The 18,231-nt window shown below is 39.7% G+C and overlaps 2 protein-coding genes across 3 annotated transcripts; both read left to right on the top strand.

Annotated features, from left to right (window-relative positions):
• The first annotated feature begins 424 nt into the window (after positions 1-424).
• Positions 425-5,028, top strand: capza1a (capping actin protein of muscle Z-line subunit alpha 1a). The gene is made up of 10 exons (XM_067586740.1): positions 425-581; positions 2,191-2,254; positions 2,355-2,406; positions 2,497-2,560; positions 2,688-2,894; positions 2,986-3,065; positions 3,223-3,301; positions 3,407-3,478; positions 3,861-3,923; positions 4,024-5,028. Exons 1-10 carry the CDS (start codon positions 546-548, stop codon positions 4,162-4,164), a joined length of 858 nt encoding a protein of 285 aa, XP_067442841.1. The 5' UTR covers positions 425-545; the 3' UTR covers positions 4,165-5,028.
• Positions 5,029-6,668: 1,640 nt separating this feature from the next.
• Positions 6,669-18,202, top strand: mov10a (Mov10 RNA helicase a). Of its 2 annotated transcripts, XM_067586736.1 has the most exons (22): positions 6,669-7,104; positions 7,192-7,297; positions 7,439-7,623; positions 8,802-9,043; positions 9,139-9,385; positions 9,710-9,844; positions 10,188-10,350; positions 10,613-10,764; positions 11,505-11,675; positions 11,781-11,928; positions 12,844-13,005; positions 13,564-13,667; positions 13,810-13,907; positions 14,783-14,881; positions 15,045-15,153; positions 15,269-15,386; positions 16,216-16,407; positions 16,500-16,571; positions 16,763-16,888; positions 16,990-17,078; positions 17,336-17,454; positions 17,626-18,202. In XM_067586736.1, the coding sequence occupies exons 1-22, from the start codon at positions 6,983-6,985 to the stop codon at positions 17,688-17,690; spliced, it is 3,024 nt and encodes a 1,007-aa protein (XP_067442837.1). In that variant the 5' UTR covers positions 6,669-6,982; the 3' UTR covers positions 17,691-18,202. The 2 variants fall into 2 exon arrangements, with proteins under 2 accessions (XP_067442837.1, XP_067442838.1); XM_067586737.1 differs by lacking the exons at positions 6,669-7,104; positions 7,192-7,297 and having other exon boundaries at positions 7,492-7,627; positions 8,806-9,043.
• The last annotated feature ends 29 nt before the right edge of the window (positions 18,203-18,231 follow it).

Here is an 18,231-nt window from a genome sequence, read left to right as displayed (position 1 = left end):
GTTGCCTGCGTTTTTTTTTTGTTTTGTTTTTTTTACATATGCAAACTTCACCGTTATCCTGGCTATTCAACTGCCGTCCAAAGTCCAGTGCAATTAAGCCCAAAATTTAATGGATATGGTGCTACATTATAGTATTGTTTAACCCTGGAGTCATACAACCGTCTTCAGTTGTCCTATGATATGATGTGAACACTCGCCACTCGTAAACTCCAATCACTACCATTCATCCCATAGAACGTGAACGCAGCAGGGTTGCCAGGTTGTGAAACTGTCTGCGTCACTTTTGTAGATGAAATCAATGCAAGTTACAATCTATTTTATTCAAGCCTTTTTGAGATTAAACTAGCTAACGTTTATACGATGTTCAGCCATTCTAATATTTATTAATCTAAGCTAGTAATTTCTATGGTTTCATTCAATATATTTTATGTTGATTCAGGACAACGTGAAAAGTGAGTTTGTGCAGTCAGGCTGTCGCTGCTGGGAGGAGTCACACATACCTGGCAACATTGACAGTCGCTTTGTTAACACTTCATTGAGCCAAGATGGCAGATTTCGAAGAGCTCAGCGAAGAGGATAAGGTATAACAATATAAATTCATTCTGAAACTGTTTTGTTGTACTTAACCTTTGTCTTGAAATAGCAGTGCTATATGAAATCCTTACTATGCAGCATGAATTTTACCGTATTAGGAGTCTACTGGTGAAGCTAGCTCAGCCTAGGCAGTGTTGTGTTTGACAGTTGAGAGTTGTAACGTTACCGTGTATGTTGTTCCTGTGCACAAATACAGAATACAACTTAGCTAACTTGTGTGATTCAGGCCCTCTTTGACTGATAAATAAGTATATGTGCGGCTTATGTTATTGTCTAGTTTAGCGTGACTGTAAATGTATAACAGCTTGAAGTGGTTAGCTAATGCTAAATCGAAGGAAGTCGAGCTACTTCCTGCATTTACAGTATGGATAATGACAGTGCATCGGCAGCATAACACCACCCACACCCAATTCACTGTTACTTTATTTTTAGCTGCCTAAACCGGTGCTGATAACATCGAAAGTTAGAAATTAGTCACTCATGTTGCCGGGGCTTGCTGGTGTTTTGTATTTTAGCTTGAACGTCTGTAAGTTTTTGCACCCAGACTCCCGGGACAGAGGCAGTCCTCCTGCAGTGTTGTTGGGGCTTGTAGTGACTCTGCATCATGCTGCTACATGTTGGAAAATAACGCTTTGCATTCCAAAAGGCAATGGTATGGCCAAGAGTTTACACCTCCCAGTCCTACTACTGAAAACATTTAAATTAAATGTAAATAAGTCAGTGTGATTGAGGGGATTGACATGACCAGTTTTAACTTTTATTAGATATCAACTATCTACTTCTTATAGTAGGATATTGTGAGTTTGTGCCTGGGAGTGCTTTCTGGGCTCTGAATGGAGGGACTATTCAAGTGCGCAGTTAAACTAGGTTGCTCATTGTAATGTCCCTCTACCCTTTCAGCTGGACAGCCCATTTGTAGGTCATTGCCAGCTGCAGCCTGAAGGCTCAATAACCCTGTGTGTCTGACAGACGGCATCACTGGCACAGCCACACTAATATGTGGTAGTGACATTAGGATGGATGTAGGACTGGTTAAATCTGTGAAGGTCATAAATAAGTGATGACATAAGAGAGGGGGTAACCTCTTTATTAACAATAAATGTTGCTTCCACTTAACCATATGCCGCTTATTTTTGTATAACTCGTACTGAGTGTTACCTTATGAGAGTACCTGCCACAACTTTTTCACTCTGTGGCTTTGACACCACATGCTTACACATGCATACTGGCTGCTAAGAAAAGCCCCTGGACGACATACCCTCCCTGCCATCTAAGGAGTGGTCAAAATAGAGCTAACAAGCCTGAGGCCAAGAAAGTTAGCAGATTGCTCTCTGCTTCTCTCTAGTGGCTAGTTGCAGGTTCTTCACTTCTCGTAGACATCACCTGCTGTATCTCAAAAGAGAATAACATGACTACATTTTCCAAAAAACATGCAGATTATTTGGCTCGTGACTAAGCAGATTGCTGTTATTCTGCTCTACCAGTTTCTTCAAGCAAGGAGGGAACTGAACCTTAAACTACACAGTGTTGTTAATGATGACGTGATGCCGCTTTCTATTTTTAAGTTTTATGACATGGTATTTTATTTACTTCAAGGTCCGTATTGCAGCCAATTTTGTGATCCACGCTCCTCCGGGAGAGTTCAATGAAGTCTTCAATGGTGAGTGTTATTTGCGATTTAAAGTTTTAGCCCCGTCTGCAATCTAATGTGTGTGGAAACAATCTGTTAATACTTATTGTATGTAAATTCTTGTTTTCAGATGTGCGACTACTGCTCAACAATGATAATCTTCTCAGAGAGGGCGCGGCTCAGTGAGTTTCGTTCTGCTTTTTTTTTTAATTTAACAAAAATAATGATGTTCTGGACGTGAAATCAACTTGTGTTTTTCTGTTTTGATACAGTGCCTTTGCCCAGTACAACATGGATCAGTTCACTCTTGCCAAAATTGATGGATATGAAGACCAGGCAAGCTTTTTTTTGAAAATGATTTTAGATTATTTGCTTCTCACTAAAATTGAATCATTAACGCCTGTGTAAACTGTCATTGTAACAGCAGGTTTCTTCTATTCATCTCTTTATGTTTCCTCTGTAGGTCCTGATAACGGAGCATGGTGATCTCGGGAATGGCCGCTTCTTTGACCCTCACAACAAGATCTCCTTCAAGTTTGACCACCTAAGAAAGGAGGCCAGTGACCCGCAGCCCCACGAGGGCGAGGCAGCCCTCAGGTCATGGAGAGATGCGTGTGATTCTGCTGTGAGGGCCTACGTCAAGGAGCACTACCCCAGCGGAGTCTGCACTGTAAGATCGCTCTCACAGTCTGCACCGTAGCTGCCATGTTCAATATTACACAAAATAAATCAGCCTCATTCCTCCCTTTTATCCGCCTCAGGTTTATGGGAAAACAATCGATGGCCAGCAGACCATCATCGCTTGTATTGAGGGTCATCAGTTTGAGCCTAAAAACTTCTGGTAAGTTGACAGAGGATAATGAGCACATTTTCGACTCGCTAACTAAATTCGCCTAGACGATAATGTTGGTGCAGCATTGAGGCAATGATGTATAATTTTGTTAGGTGTGTTTGGGGTTGGTTCTTAAGTGCTCTCTTCTACAACGTCTGTTTTCCAGGAACGGTCGCTGCCGGTCTGAATGGAAGTTCAGTATTTCGCAATCTACAGCGCAGGTCGTCGGAGTCTTGAAAGTGCAGGTATGTTGAGTCATCATTTGGTGCAGTGTGAGCTTAGCTTTGAAGTTAGTTTTGTGTCACTGTTTTGCACATCACCCCTGTCTTTATTTCCTGTGTTTATCTCAGGTACATTACTATGAGGATGGAAATGTGCAGCTGGTCAGCCATAAAGATGTACAGGAAGCTCTGACTGTGTCTGTAAGTATTTTATCTTATTAAAATACTTGTATTTTACACTCTGAAGTGTTATTAAAGAGTCACAGATTCTTGTTTAACTACGGTCTGTGTTTGCATTTTTCAAACAAAGCTAAGTGCTAAGTGTCCATTTAAATTTTGGACTGCAACTAACAATTATTTTCATTATAATCTGCAGATTGAAATCGATAGTTTGGTCATTAAAAAAAATCAGAAAACAGTGAAAAATGTCCATCACTTTTTTTTTTAGCTTCACATGTCACTTCAACTTCACTTGTTTTGTCTGACCAAACCCCGAAGATATTCAGCTAACAATGATATAAACCAGATAAAAGCAGCAAAGTTTAATTTGTTTAATAACAACATATTATTCATGTTTTTGCAGAACGAGAGCCAGACTGCGAAGGAGCTTGTGAAAATTATTGAGGATGCAGAGAATGAATACCAGGTACGTGGGAGTAAAAAAATCAAACAAGTTCCCTCCATATAACTGATATTTACAACTTATTCATAGCCAGAAAGCGTAACCTATTTTCTTTGTTTTTCAGATGGCCATCAGCGAGAACTATCAGACCATGTCCGACACCACGTTCAAAGCCTTGCGCAGACAGCTCCCGGTCACCCGCACCAAGATCGACTGGAACAAGATCCTCAGCTACAAGATTGGCAAAGAGATGCAGAACGCTTAGAGGACAAAGTCTGTTGGGGTTACGACAAACTGAATTGGGGAGAAGCTGATGCTCGCGCGAAGATGTGTGATGCAACATAATGTACTGTATGTCCTTCTAAAACAGACATTTGTTGAGGGGGGGTGGTTTTTCTAGAGAATGACAGCTTCTGTTGAGCACTAAGATGGGATGCCTTCATTTAAAAATTACATTGAGTGGTGTAACTGTCGCTCATTTACAAACACATATTATTATTTTTTCAACAAATAATGCCTTTTTTTTTTTTTTTTTAGTGACACTGTGAAAGTTTGGGTGATTTCCCCGCCATTCAAATTCTCACAGACACAGTTTCTGATCCCTCAGTGCTTCAGTCGGCTACACATCCTCCCAAACCCCATGACTTTCATGTAGCAACTAATTTTCACTCTTTATATAACATACCTAATATTCTTTTAAGAGCTTCCAATACCTCTATAGTTTTTTATTAACAGAGGGCAAATATGCAATTCGATATGTTGGAGAGAGACTTAACAGTATCAAATTATACAGTTTCTGTTACAGTCAAAAAGATCCCATCTGTTTATATTTATGCATTCCTCTGGATGCAGCATTGTGGCCAGCGGGCATGCCAAAGTATAAATGACTTTTCTTTTTTTTTTCACTCACTGACCAGATTCTACCTTCCCTCTTAAAGTTGGACTTTTAGTTAGCAATTTCTCTCTGTTGTAGAGAGACATTTTCCGTGATAATCCTTCTATTTCTGTAAAAGTATTGGCATCCTCCTGCCAGCTGTTTGCCTTTAGCTTTTGCTATATTTTTTTATACAAACTGTAAGTACATTTATTATTCATGAAATAAAAATGTTGCACCAAGTATAATCTTCAAGCAATGGTAATATTTTGTGTTTTACATCATGTTTGGGGTTTCAAAGGAGCCTGGGCACCAAATGTTTCTTTGGTTGAAGGCTGAATTCAAGGCCGTAGTTACAGTATAATTGAGGGCACAGATATCATGTTTTTTCAGATATCTTGTCTGGGAATTTGAGGGAGTTATTGACATATTGACTTGACAATGAGTATACATTTCTCAGTTAAACAGAAAAAAATTGCAGAAAATATAATGAACAAATAAAAAGTAAAAAATAAATATTTGAGTGTGGTTGGTCAAAAATCTCTTAGGTGGAAGCAGTTCTGGGGAAATTCGGACTCATCATCTCAACATTTCTAAAATCTCAGCTGTACTGTCATGGCTGCATAGATTTGCAAACATTTAATGCTTTGCTGTGACATTAGCTGTAACATGCAGACCAACGTCCTTTGAGATTTTCTTTATAATGAAGCACACAAGTATGCAACTGATCATTTTGCTTTTGTGTATTACCTTTTATTGGCTGTATGTTTATGTGCTTCATGTCCATAATCAACGCTATGTTTTGAGGTACCTGTACTTGAGTATTTCCATTTTATGCTACTTTTTACTTCCACTCCACAACATTTCCGATGGAAATGTTGCACTTTGTACTCCACTACATTTATTTGACAGCTTTAGTTATTCTTTCAAATGAAGATTTGACACAATGGATAATATAACACGCTTTTAAAATACAACACATTGTTAAAGATTAAACCAGTGGTTTACAACCTTTTTGGCTTTTGATGTCTTACAAAAACTAGTTGGGGTCACATTTCAGATGTCTGAGTTGTTAATAGCTCCACCAAATAGTGATTTTTCCCTCTAAACTTCTCCCATGGTTTCAATAAATCTTCAAAGGATCCAATATTTCACCAAAAATCAAAGATTAGAGAAAAAGTCCAAAAACTGAAAACAGATTTGTGTATCAGAACTTTTTCTTCTTTCTTCTGCCATTAATCATCTCACGACCCCTCAGATTTATCCGGTGACTCTTTGGAGGGGCCAGACCCCTAGGTTGGGAACCACTGGACTAAACTAGCTAACTGTATATGGAGTAGTTCAAACTAGCTCCACCTCCAGCAGCTACAACAGTAACATGCTGCTTACACACTGATGCTTCAGTAATAATGAGTTAATGATGCCATATATAATAATATAACAGTCAGAGGGACCAAACCACTACTTTTATTATCATACTTATGTACATTTATTTATGTACTTTAACTTAAGTAGGATTTTTCATGCAGGACTTTCACTTGTAATGGAGTATTTTTACATTGCTATATTAGTACTTTAACTTAAGTTAATGATCTGAATATTACTTCCACCACTGATACTAATGGACTAATGAACTTTGGTCCATTTTACATGACTCCAGTACCTGCTCTGTTGATTATGTAATGAACGCAAACCAGGGAGCGTCAACAACAACATGTCTGAGCAAGCCTGTGAACTCGTTATATGACAGTGATAAAAACATTTTAATTTCGGCCCTTTTAAAGACAATTAAAGACAGAACATGTCGCACTTAAGTTTTTCGTTTCTATTAGGTATTTTTGCTCTGTCGCCGAAGTGTTTTCGCTCGTCTTGTGTGAATCAGTTACAGACGCTCCCTGGTTTGGAGCCGTTGGGGAGCGTTCATCAGCTCGACTTTTGCGCTAAACTGCGCCGACTATGAGATCTATAAATCATGAAACCGATATTTTCACCTATCAAACAGGTGAGAAATCGATGCCCGCATTAACGGTTAACGCAGAAGTCACGCAAAATACGTAAAATTTCGGAAATATCCTCCGTGTCAGAGCGCATTTAGACCAGACGCCCACGTTAATGGTTCAGGAAATTCACGGTGATCGCTGTCCAGCAGCCGATGAACTTCCTGATTTCGGTCAGTTGATTGTCAGCAGCAGCGGCCCGTAACGTCAACATGCCGTCGGTTATTGACTCGCTTGAATCCGGACTGGACTTCATTGGATATCTGGGAGACAGAATATCTAACAACAGCAAAAAGGAACTTCGGGAAATCTACAACTCTGAATTTAAGGGCAGGTGAGCTTCAGAGACAAGTGTGTGTCACATGCAGGTGTTGTGTATAACTCTCCTAACTTAATCTCTGTTTTGTATGTCTGTTCACAGAGAGGGAATAAAACATCCTAGCTTTTCCAGTGTCATCTATGCTCTTCTGAAATTCAACAAAGCCCACATAAAACATGGAAAAATCTACATCAATGTCAAACCTCAGGTATGATATGCTCATATATCTCCATAGCTACCTGCTGCTGTGAGGAAATAAACCTGGACATATTTTGTCTTTTGCTGCAACTGCAAGAAAACACAGAAATAAAATGAGGACGCAGCATTATTATTTTTATTCTCACTGTAGGTTCGAGTGTACTGTGACCAGTGGAGGAGGCCCCGGGCCCCTCAGCCGAACAGTCCCAGCTCTGGCCCTCAGAAGACAGCTGAGACATCTGCGCCCTCCTCTGTTCCCTCCACCCCGGTGAACCCTGTGCTGACCCCTAAGAAAAAGCTGGCTACAGAAGTCCTTAAGAAGTTAAAAGCTAACAGGTAAGTTTGTTTGATGAATCAGATTCCAACTTTATTATCCCACACAGGAAAATTGGTTTGGTTTTAAGACATACTAATGTTTTTATTTAAGACACATAAAAATACTCCGTAGGTATGGAATCTGCTCTTTCTCTTTTTCTGGAAAAAATGCAGAATCTATGAATATGCAAATATTGTTCATTTGAAAGGTTCAACTGCTGGACACAAAATATCTCCTACTCTCTCAAGTGTCTGTAAACTGGACACTTAAGGTTTGACTTGGGGAAGTTGTATATTTTACAGCGATTGGCTTTCAAACGAGTTGTGATGTCACAAATATAATAAATCTGATGTAAGGTGAGCACAGAGAAGCTTTCTCTCTTTAGCAGATGAATGTGTCAACAGTCTTCTAGTGTCAAACTCTGCACAGTGAAGCTCAAACATCCAGAAAAAACATTTTTAAATGGACGGGGACTTTAAGAATGAACAGTATAGAGCTGCAACTAACAATTGTTTTTTAATTAACAATTGATCTGCCGGTTATTTTTTTTTCCATTAATCAGTACGGTCTAGACCTGCTCTATGTGAAAAGTGCCCTGAGATAACATCTGTTGTGATTTTGAGCTCTATGAATTAAATTTGGCTTGACTTGAGTCAGTCGTTTTGTCTGTAAAATGCCAGAAAATAGTAAAAAATGCCCGTTATAACTCTTCAAATGTCTTGTTTTGTCTGACTAACAGTCCAAAACCGTAAGACATTCAGTTTATCATCACAGAAGACAAAGAAACCCCTAAAATCATCACATTTGAGAAGTTGAAAGTTTTTCTGTCAATTGACTAATTGTTGCAGCTCCAGTGCTGTGTAGGATGCTGATATGTTCATCAGACCCATATTGCATTCTCACACCAATAGCAGATTTTTTTCACTATAAGAAAAATGTGTTGAAGTTACCGCATGAAATGACTTTTTGGATTATTTCTATGGCAGTCTTGCTTTCATTTGATAGCAGACAGTCCAGGGAGAAAAAGGGAGAGAAACGGAGGGGAATGCATACTTCCCTGGTCAGACTCAGACTGGGAAAGTTGTAGTTACATGGTATTCATTGTATGCTGCTCAACTACTGGGATGCATCGGCTTTTTTACACCATGTGGATTTACAGTAGTAAACTCTGCAGCCTGATTGCGTCTCTCTCTCACAGGAAGGAGTTGACAGCTGACAAGGGGGGCATTGAGATCACCTCTGACCCCGTGGCGAGCGGTGGCAAGGTTCAGATCACAATGGACCGTCTGAAGGAGTTGTTCATCGTCAGGTTCCACATCGTGAACAAGGGAGCCGACTGCATCCACTTCACCTACTACACCGCCCTGCACAATATGCGCTGTTTCACTCTGGAGGACGAGAGGAGAGTGACCAGAGCCTGTCCGCTGTTCCTCTGTCCTGGTGAGACAACTAACACTCATCATCTCCCTCTGAAATGACTGAAGAGGTAATTAATGCTCACAGTTCCCTCTGTGCTTTTCTTTTTGCTTCCACAGGGGAAAGCTATGAGATTTTGGTCCGCTACAAGCTGTACCACTACGGATATTTTCCTGCCACAATGTACTTTGAGTTCTGCCCGGATCTACCAGCATCTGTGCCCTTCTGCATCGTGAGGGAGATGGAAGCTGCAGCCAGGACCCCGCTGGCTGTGGAGCTTGGGCCTGTGGCTCCTTACAAACCATTTCAGGTGGTCACACGCAAGCCCGTTGACACTGTGATAGTGGAGGGAGTGCCTCCCGAGAGGTAAGCTATTAAAGACTTATTATATACCAGTCTGAAAATCACATTCGAAATGCACTTTTACGCCTGGTTGTTGAAAAAGAATCATGCTGGTCCCATAGTTTAAGAAATAATGTTGCACACTGTCCTGCTAAATCCAAATAGAATGAGTAGATTTCATCCACAGCAGCAGGGAATCCATTATTACAGATGTCAGTTCAAATTAAGCTATTCTCTTCACTTATAATTTAGATTGATCAGTGACTGCAGCCATACTGGTTACTGAAATTGTGTTTTATTATTGCAGACTACAGTCATGATGTGTTTGTGTTTTGTTCCTCCCTGCAGTTCTGTTGTCCAGCATCTAAAGATGAAATTAGGAGACTACAAGTACCCTCGTTACCTAAAGGAACTGGCTAAACAAAGGATGGAGGACTCTGAGTATCTCTCTGCAGCTGCCAGACAGAACCTGGCATCAGTGAAGTGAGAGGAAGACCTAATTAAACACATTTAACACTTTATGGAGCTAACTAGAGCAATGAGTCGCCGATTAATTGATTAGTTGATCGTTAGGTCATTTTTTTAACCAAAAATGCTTAAAAAAATTGCTGGTTGCAGCTTCTGGGATGTGAGGATTTGAAGCTTTTCTGTGTACATGATAGTGAACTGAATATCTTTAGATTTTGGACTGTTGATCAGATAAAACAAGATATTTGAAGATGTCATTGTTATGTTATTCGAGAAAACAATCTGCAGAACGTTATTTGCAGCCCTGGAAATAACCTCACCTTAAACGCAATGTTTGTGTCTGTACTGTTATGTCCAGGGGTCTCCTCCACTCTCCCTTAAAGATGAAGAACTACCTTCATCGATTTCACCTCCTGCTACACCTGGAAGAGATACAGATGGAGGTGGACATTAGGAAGTATGACCTCCACAGTCAAACCATGACTCAAGACAAGAGCAACAAAAAGCTGCTTGCACTTAGAGTAAGAAAATCCTCATCAGAATACAATATCCTACCCACTGACTGTGCTCATTTGTTTGCTTTAAAGTAGCAGCAATCAGGTCAATTCTGTGATCTGAAAGATATTATCTTGTCTCCAGTTTTTCCTGTATGAAGTTGTGTTATTTAGATTGCTGCACTTTGCCTCTGAAAGCTTGCTAATCTACTGTAAGCTCAGCGATGTGTGTGGGAAAGGGATAAAAATGCATAACAGAAAGAGGGCCAACATTTGTATTCTCCAACAGGTACCTGGTGTGGCTGAGAATCGGCCATCCGTACTTCGAGGAGATTGTCTGAGGGTGTCCAAATCTGAAGACACGGTCCAGCCGATCACCGTGTACACAGGATATGTGCACAGAGTAGAGCTAGACAGTGTGAAGCTCGGCTTCTCACGGAGGTAAAAGCTGGACTTAAAGGCCCTTTTACACTGTGTGATTTATGGCCGTCTGACATGAAAGTTGACAATCGTGAGAGAAATGTGGTAATATCCAAACTGGAGGTTAGATCGCACTGTGAGACACGTCCACCAACGGCCGATTCAGAGCTTCGGCAACAAAATTCACCGTAAGGCAAAATATTGACCGTGTCAAAATGTGAAGACCGAATTCTTACAATGTGACTGCTGCTATGACCCGCATCAACAAACGAAGCAATCAGAATACGATATGAAATGACACAGAATACACTGGCCGGTTTCACATTTCATAAGTGCAGTTTTCTGAATACAGTTTTGGGAGAAAACACACTCATTCTCCTCAAAATGTCCATGGCACAAAAAACAAAATGATGGAGGGGAAACGAAAAAAGAAGTTTGTGTGACTGCATTTTCAAATACATGCGTGGCGCAGATGGATGACATGAGCTGATGACGTGCCTCTGCTTTCATACGCTTTTTTTCTATTTACATCGTAGCACCACGATTCACCACACATTCAGAGTGCAATCTGACATGTCTCAAATAGTATTGTAAAGTCTGACACAGATTGTGACCAAGATTTTTTTTTATGTGACATACAATAAACCTGCACAATTGTTGCTACACAGTCTAAATGTGCCTCAAGCTTACTTGTCTGCTTAATGCTCAGAATAAAGGCCCTAACACACATGTTCTTCCCTCCCTTTCTGCTCCTTTTTCAGGTTGTTGCAATTTTTCCTTAGCAATATGAAGTTTGAAGTGGAGTTTACGATCAACCGATACCCCTTGAGGCTGCAGCATCGGGCGATGGACTTGGCAGCAAAACATAAGCTCGGAGATGTGCTGTTTCCATCTGGTGCAGCAGTGACTAATATCCCCATGCCTAAACTCAGGTATGGTGCCTGTATTTTAAATTTGGCCTCTGCTCCACATTTTTTTTTACTTTAATGTGTTTCACCAATGTGCAAGGTGTAAAAATCCATTCCTACGGTCTCCAGGATGTTCAACCGTCAGCTGGAAAACAACCCGGAGCAACAGGCTGCGGTCCAGCGCATTGTAGCCGGATCATCAAAACCTGCTCCTCATCTTGTGTTCGGGCCTCCTGGAACTGGAAAGACGATTACACTGGTGGAAGCCATGAATCAGGTATTTAGCACCTAAGATGTGCTGTTATAAGTCACCAGTTAGACCCTGAAAATTCAGGAATGTTTTCTCATGAGAGATTTCTGTATTTGTGTTTTGTCTGTGCTCTCACTGGATTGAAGTGGTTTGGGCCTTGTTGGTAAAGAGGTGATGTCACCTATTTCCTCCTATCAGATTTTAACAACATGAATCATAATCTGTTGATTTGTTTGCCTTGGTTGCCAGGGAGACGCCACAGTCAAATCTGATCAAACCATGCCCACGCAGGCTTGAAGAAGCAGATTTGATCATTAAAGTCTCATTAATTTATACCTAAGAATGTTTTTCACAAAGTTGTTGCTTATTTTGTCATAAATATTTAATGTTAAAGAGAAATGCTTTTATCAAAACCACATTTTTTGTTTGCATAGTAACTGTCTTCTATTGTGGATCTGGAGTATTAACTCTCATATTTATTATTTGTGGGTTGTGCAAGGGGGAGCTGTTCATCAATAAAACAAGAGGCAGCCACAAAAAGGAGACTTAATTTCCCATAAAGCCTTGGCTAAATTTAGTAAATTTATTCTGTTAGATATCTGACAAATTGTGTGCTTAATATTTCCTCCCATAAAACTGGATTTGTAGACTGACGTTCTAAATGTTCTAACATCACTGTGATGGAGGTAAATAACTGGCTGTAATGGGCCTATAAAAGTAAGTCATAGTGTTTAAAATCATATAACTGCTCTTGAGCTCATAATTGGCCTGAACAAATTCATTAATGCATTAATGTGTTTTAACTATGTATGATTTCATTATTGCTACTAAGAAGCACACGTTATCTAAAGCCGCAATAAAACCGTTATGGAGAAGTGCAAAGCATAACATTGATTTGTCAGTAATGATAAATAATGAATTTCACTCTGCTTACATTGTCAGGTCAGCAGAGCAGATCCATCAGCCCGCATCCTGGCCTGTGCACCTTCAAACAGTGCATGTGACTTGCTCTGTGAGAGACTGATGGTACACATGGATCCTTATCAGGTTTATCGTGTGTACGCCAGCAGCCGAGACCCAAGGACCGTCCCCCAGCAACTACTGGTGAGCATCAGCTGGCTTTTTTTATGTTAACAGGATAATGAGCTGTCTGGCCATAACTCAGCTCAGGTCTTATTGGTGTTAAATTGTCTATAAGCACATTTCAGCCTTGATATCCTGTGATTTACATAGAAATGATCCAATTAACCAAATGTGTATCTGTACGTTTGTAGGACACGTGACGTTTAAGAATAAAAAATGAAATTGAAAGCAAAGATATTTATGTGTCAGAGTAACTCAAGCAAGTACGCCCGCATCTTAACCAGATACCTCATAATCAGTCATCTGAACGATTTGTGATGTTTGTTTGTTGATCCAGATGTTGTAACTAAGTAAAGACCAAAAGTCTCTGTCATTGTAATCAAAGACATTGTAAATCTGTAGCCTGTTCATTAAAACTCTTGGGGAATAAATGTGTGGATCATAAAACTAAACTTTTAATAGAAGAGTCTGAGATAAACAGATATCTGGCTTTTGAATGCTTTAATTAGAGGATGAATAAATGGTTGGATGGAAAATGTACTTTTTCTCATGTGTGGTCATATCTTTTGGCTCTTGCAGAAACATTGTAACTGGGACCAGAGACAAGACGCCTTTGTGCTTCCAGATACGGAGATTCTGATGAAATACACGATCCTAGTTACAACTATGGTCACAGCTGGCAGGTAAGAACTAAGTGTTGCATACACTGTAATTATTCAGTATTTTAAAGACACTTTGACATGATGCTTTAATGTTTCACATCATGAGCATTTTGGACTTGGATATATCTAAAGTAGTATTACTGCTGCGGGTTTTTGTTTTTAGGCTTGTGTCTGGAGGAATCCCCGTTGGCCATTTTAACTATGTGTTTGTGGATGAAGCAGGACAGGCAGTGGAGCCAGAGTGCGTCATTGCTATTGCAGGTAAACACTGAATATCTAAATTATCAGTATAGTACAATAAATCTTCAGTTTTGGTAAAACTTTGATGAAATCTGCAGAGTCTTACATCCAGTTCCCATTAAAAGTTAAAAACAGGCATATTTTGCAGACACATAAGAGTAAGTGATAAGTTAAAATGCTGCTATCTGTGAAATCATATATAGATCTTTCATCCATTAATCTGTCCAGCAGGATTTCTCAGATAATATCTAATGTACTGCTGGTTGGATTTTAAAACCAGAAGCAGTGATCCTCCTTTGCATCATAATCCAGTACATAAGAATCATATCTTATGAAATCTTACTTTGCCAAAATTCAAAAGGATAATGAACACTTTTACCACTGTTCTGATGGTTTAAAAAAAAAAACTAATTTATAAAACTAATTTCACTCAGATTAAATGATAAAATGTCATCTTCTTTGTCTTAAAGACTGCATTTTAAAGAACAAAATATACTCTCTCAGGGCAAAGTCTTATGATGGAGTGAAGGAGGTTCAGAGTCTGTCCGTTATACAGGACTAGATCCAGATTTCTGTTGCACTCCTCCTGTCTCTTCTGTGAAGGCATGCAGCTTCTGTATCGCTGCCAACACAGCTGCCGATGAGTGCAGGTCATCAGTGAGCATGTCCAGTGGCGGAAGCAGGAATATGAGAAATGTGGAGGACAGAATTTGCAAAGCATTCGTTGCTCTGTACATTTTCACAACTTTGCAAACCTGGCCAACAGTTTGCAGACAGTGAGGGGATAGATTCCCTTAAACCTGTCTTAAACTAAACGTGTAAGAAAACTTTGCTACACCAGTGGTGTGATATTAATGAAAACTAAGTGGAAAATCTTGTTACTCATTGTTTCACAGGTCTGCTCAATCCGGAGAAAGGTCAGTTGGTGCTGGCAGGAGATCCCAAGCAGCTGGGACCGATCCTTCGATCACCTCTTGCAATGCAATATGAACTCGGTGAGACGAGGCGGATTACATCACTGTCTCTAACACTATGATAGTAGTTATTGTGTACGATCTACTGTTTTTACTGATTAGGATTAAAGATCATCTGTTTCTATTTCTGTTTAGTTTCATTCTGTCTCGCATTATTCAATTATATAATTTGAATGTTCTCCAGGGCTTTCTCTGCTGGAGAGGCTGATGAAACATAACACTTTATATCAGAAGACTACAGACTCTGGCCACTTTGACGGCCGTTTTGTCACAAAACTGCTGCGAAACTACAGGTGTGTTTTCACTATAATCATAATCACTTGATTTTGTCCTTGAGTGGCTTATTTTGAAAGCTGCTGGTTTGATTAAAACTCTTCAGCTTTCTTGTTTGTCTCATTCCTCACTCAGGTCTCACGTGGCCATTCTGAAAATCCCCAACGAGCTGTTTTATGAGAATGAACTGCAGGTATTCGCTGACCAGTGGGAGCGCGAGGCTTACTGCAACTGGGAATACCTTCCCAAAAAGGTATGCCAGCAAGGACATTTGTTGTTTTTTTTAACTTCTGAAAAATTCTGTAATGATCTAAACATCTATATCATACAAATGCATAGCAAAACTGATCGAGTGGTGACATGTAAAAATGGCCATGCATATTTCTGACAAACAGTGACCACTGCTCTGATTTTACATGCCAAAGTCAGAGAATAGTCACACAGAGAAAGATGCTATAGAGTTACAGTGTGTAAAATCCAGAGTTGTTGGAGCTTGACTCATACCAGGGACTAAAAGTTAGGATATCTTCACCTCTGATGCACTGATTTTATCTGTCACTCAAAAGTCTCCCAACTTTATGGAAGCAAAATACAAATTCACTGAATGGTCCCTCTTAATTGAATTTCCAGTTTCATAAGGCATCACCACCTATATTATCCATATTATAAAAAAAATCAATAAGACAAATTAGATCTCATTATGAAAAAAGATCTCATTTGGAAACAAAGCGAGCCATTTCCTCTGATAAAGGCCTGGTGACCAAGAGGATTTATTGTTAAATACTTGAATTGGACCTATTGTAAGAGTGCAGAACCTCTCCATATTTGATGTGTGGAGTATTTTTTTCTTCTCACAGCTTAGAATCATGTCCTGAGTGTGTTGATCTTCACAAACTAAATTCTCATTCATAAAAAAGAGCACAGCCTTGGAGGGGCATAGAATAAACAGAATAAACATGTGGGAGCGTTTGGGGTGAACTGTTCAGATTTATCGTGAAGCATCAGCACCAACTCATTCACCATCGTCATCGTCGTATTCAGTAAAAATAACAGACAGCTGCTGACTCACATCAATGCTACAGGGCTTCCCAGTGATCTTCCACGGGGTGATGGGGAAAGACGAGAGAGAGGCCAACAGTCCGTCTTTCTTCAACGTGTCTGAGATTGAAATTCTGGTCGACTACCTCACCAAGCTGATGGAAACGCAAGGAAAGAAGGGTCTCCCCAAACTCACTGCAAAAGACATCGGCATAATCAGCCCCTACCGGAAACAAGTGAGCCTGCGTGATGTTGTCATTTTTTGCTTCAGAGATGTGGAAAGTTTAAGGACAACGGTTTTAACTAGCCATGCTTACTTTTCTAACAGGTTGAGAAAATCCAAAAGGCTCTGAAGTCTGTCTCAGCGTTGAGTAGATGGAATGATCTCAAAGAGCTCAAGGTTAGCGATGATGCTGTTAAAGACATTATGCTGTAACAGTTAAACTTCTCATGATCTGCTCATATTAAGTCTCTTCTCAGCAGAATCAATACAAGGAAATTAAAAGACTTGAGTTCATCTGTTCACAAGTGTAATTAAATGATTAAGGATGGTTGAAAATCTCTGATCTCAGTTTCTCTTCATGGTATCAGGTGGGATCCGTGGAGGAGTTTCAGGGACAAGAGAGGAAGATCATCATGGTTTCTACCGTCCGCAGTAGCATCAACTATGTCAAGATGGACGAAGACTTCAACATTGGTTTCCTGTCAAATGAAAAGGTCTGGACTATATAAAGTGACACTGAAAACAGCAGCTTCTTTAAAACAGTCATTCATTTCTTCTTGTTTCTTTTTTTTTTTATGTCTATATCTACTTGTAGAGATTCAATGTGGCCGTGACAAGAGCCAGATCCCTGCTGATAGTTGTGGGAAATCCTGTGATCCTCAACAAGGATCCCACCTGGGAGAAGTAAGGCAAAGCAGACTACGGACGATGTTCTAGCAGTGTTCAGAGATAGAAAGTTGTCAGAAAACACAACAGCCATTAAAACATGATGTGATTATTGATATTGAAAGTTCATTGGAAGCAATATCACCACAAATACTGTTCAGTAGCTGTTCTGGAGCTTTCAATTCCATCACATGATTGTCTTTTTTTGAGCGCTTTAAGGACTTCTCTTCTGTGATGGCTTAATTTGTGTTTTGTTTTGTTTTTTTCATTTGCAGGTTCATCAGCTACTGTGTGCAGGAGAGGGGTTACACTGGATTTGACTTTAAAGATGCAGAAGGAGAAGACGATATTGTGTCAAGACTGGCAAACCTGAAAATCAACGTGGATTCTGGAAGTTAGTACAGCTATAACCTCAGTTAAAATGAGACAGATTACCCTCAAATGATGACCTGTGCTTGGCTGGATCATTGACCAGCTGAGATAGTAACAAGCTGCATCTGAACAAAACATATATTCATTCTCAGTCATGAAACTAAACTTTTGTATCTCTCTGCATTTGCCATAGGTCCTCTGGCAGAGGAGAGTGCCCTCCAGCAGTACGTGAATCCAGAATGGAAAAATGAGCATTAATATCTTCTTTAGACAACAAACACAAAATGAAGAAGTGTTTGCAGTGTCAACCACAAAAGACCATTAGATACAAGATGTGTAGCAAGTGTCAGAACTTCATTTTTTCTCTCTTTGTGCTTTAAACACAACATTGGCATTAATTATTTGATTATCCTCTCCTTATGAGCCTTTCTAGGAAAAATTTGCATATTTTGGTGCAATAAACAGTGCTTTGTTTTTGATGACAATGCTGAAATGAACCATTGCATCTTTTGGAATATACCTTTTCAATTTCTCTGCTCAGTGTCCTTAAATAAAGCTGTCGTTTACAGCAAGTTCATTTAACATGAAGATTGCTGCACATGAGCAATCGATTTTCTGGGTTAGACAATAAAGAGCAGACTGTTCTATTTCTCAGGAATTTATCACCATGTCTTATTGCTGTTTGCACTTTACAAGTCTGTGTCTCTTTTTAACTCATTTATTCTTTCTAACAGCAGTTGAGGACTGAAAAAATAAACTTTTGAACCGTATTACATTGCACATTGTCATGACTAACATC

Source organism: Thunnus thynnus, chromosome 4, assembly GCF_963924715.1.
Source record: "Thunnus thynnus chromosome 4, fThuThy2.1, whole genome shotgun sequence".
Classification (NCBI taxonomy): domain Eukaryota; kingdom Metazoa; phylum Chordata; class Actinopteri; order Scombriformes; family Scombridae; genus Thunnus; species Thunnus thynnus.
This window is presented reverse-complemented; position numbering and strand designations above follow the sequence as displayed.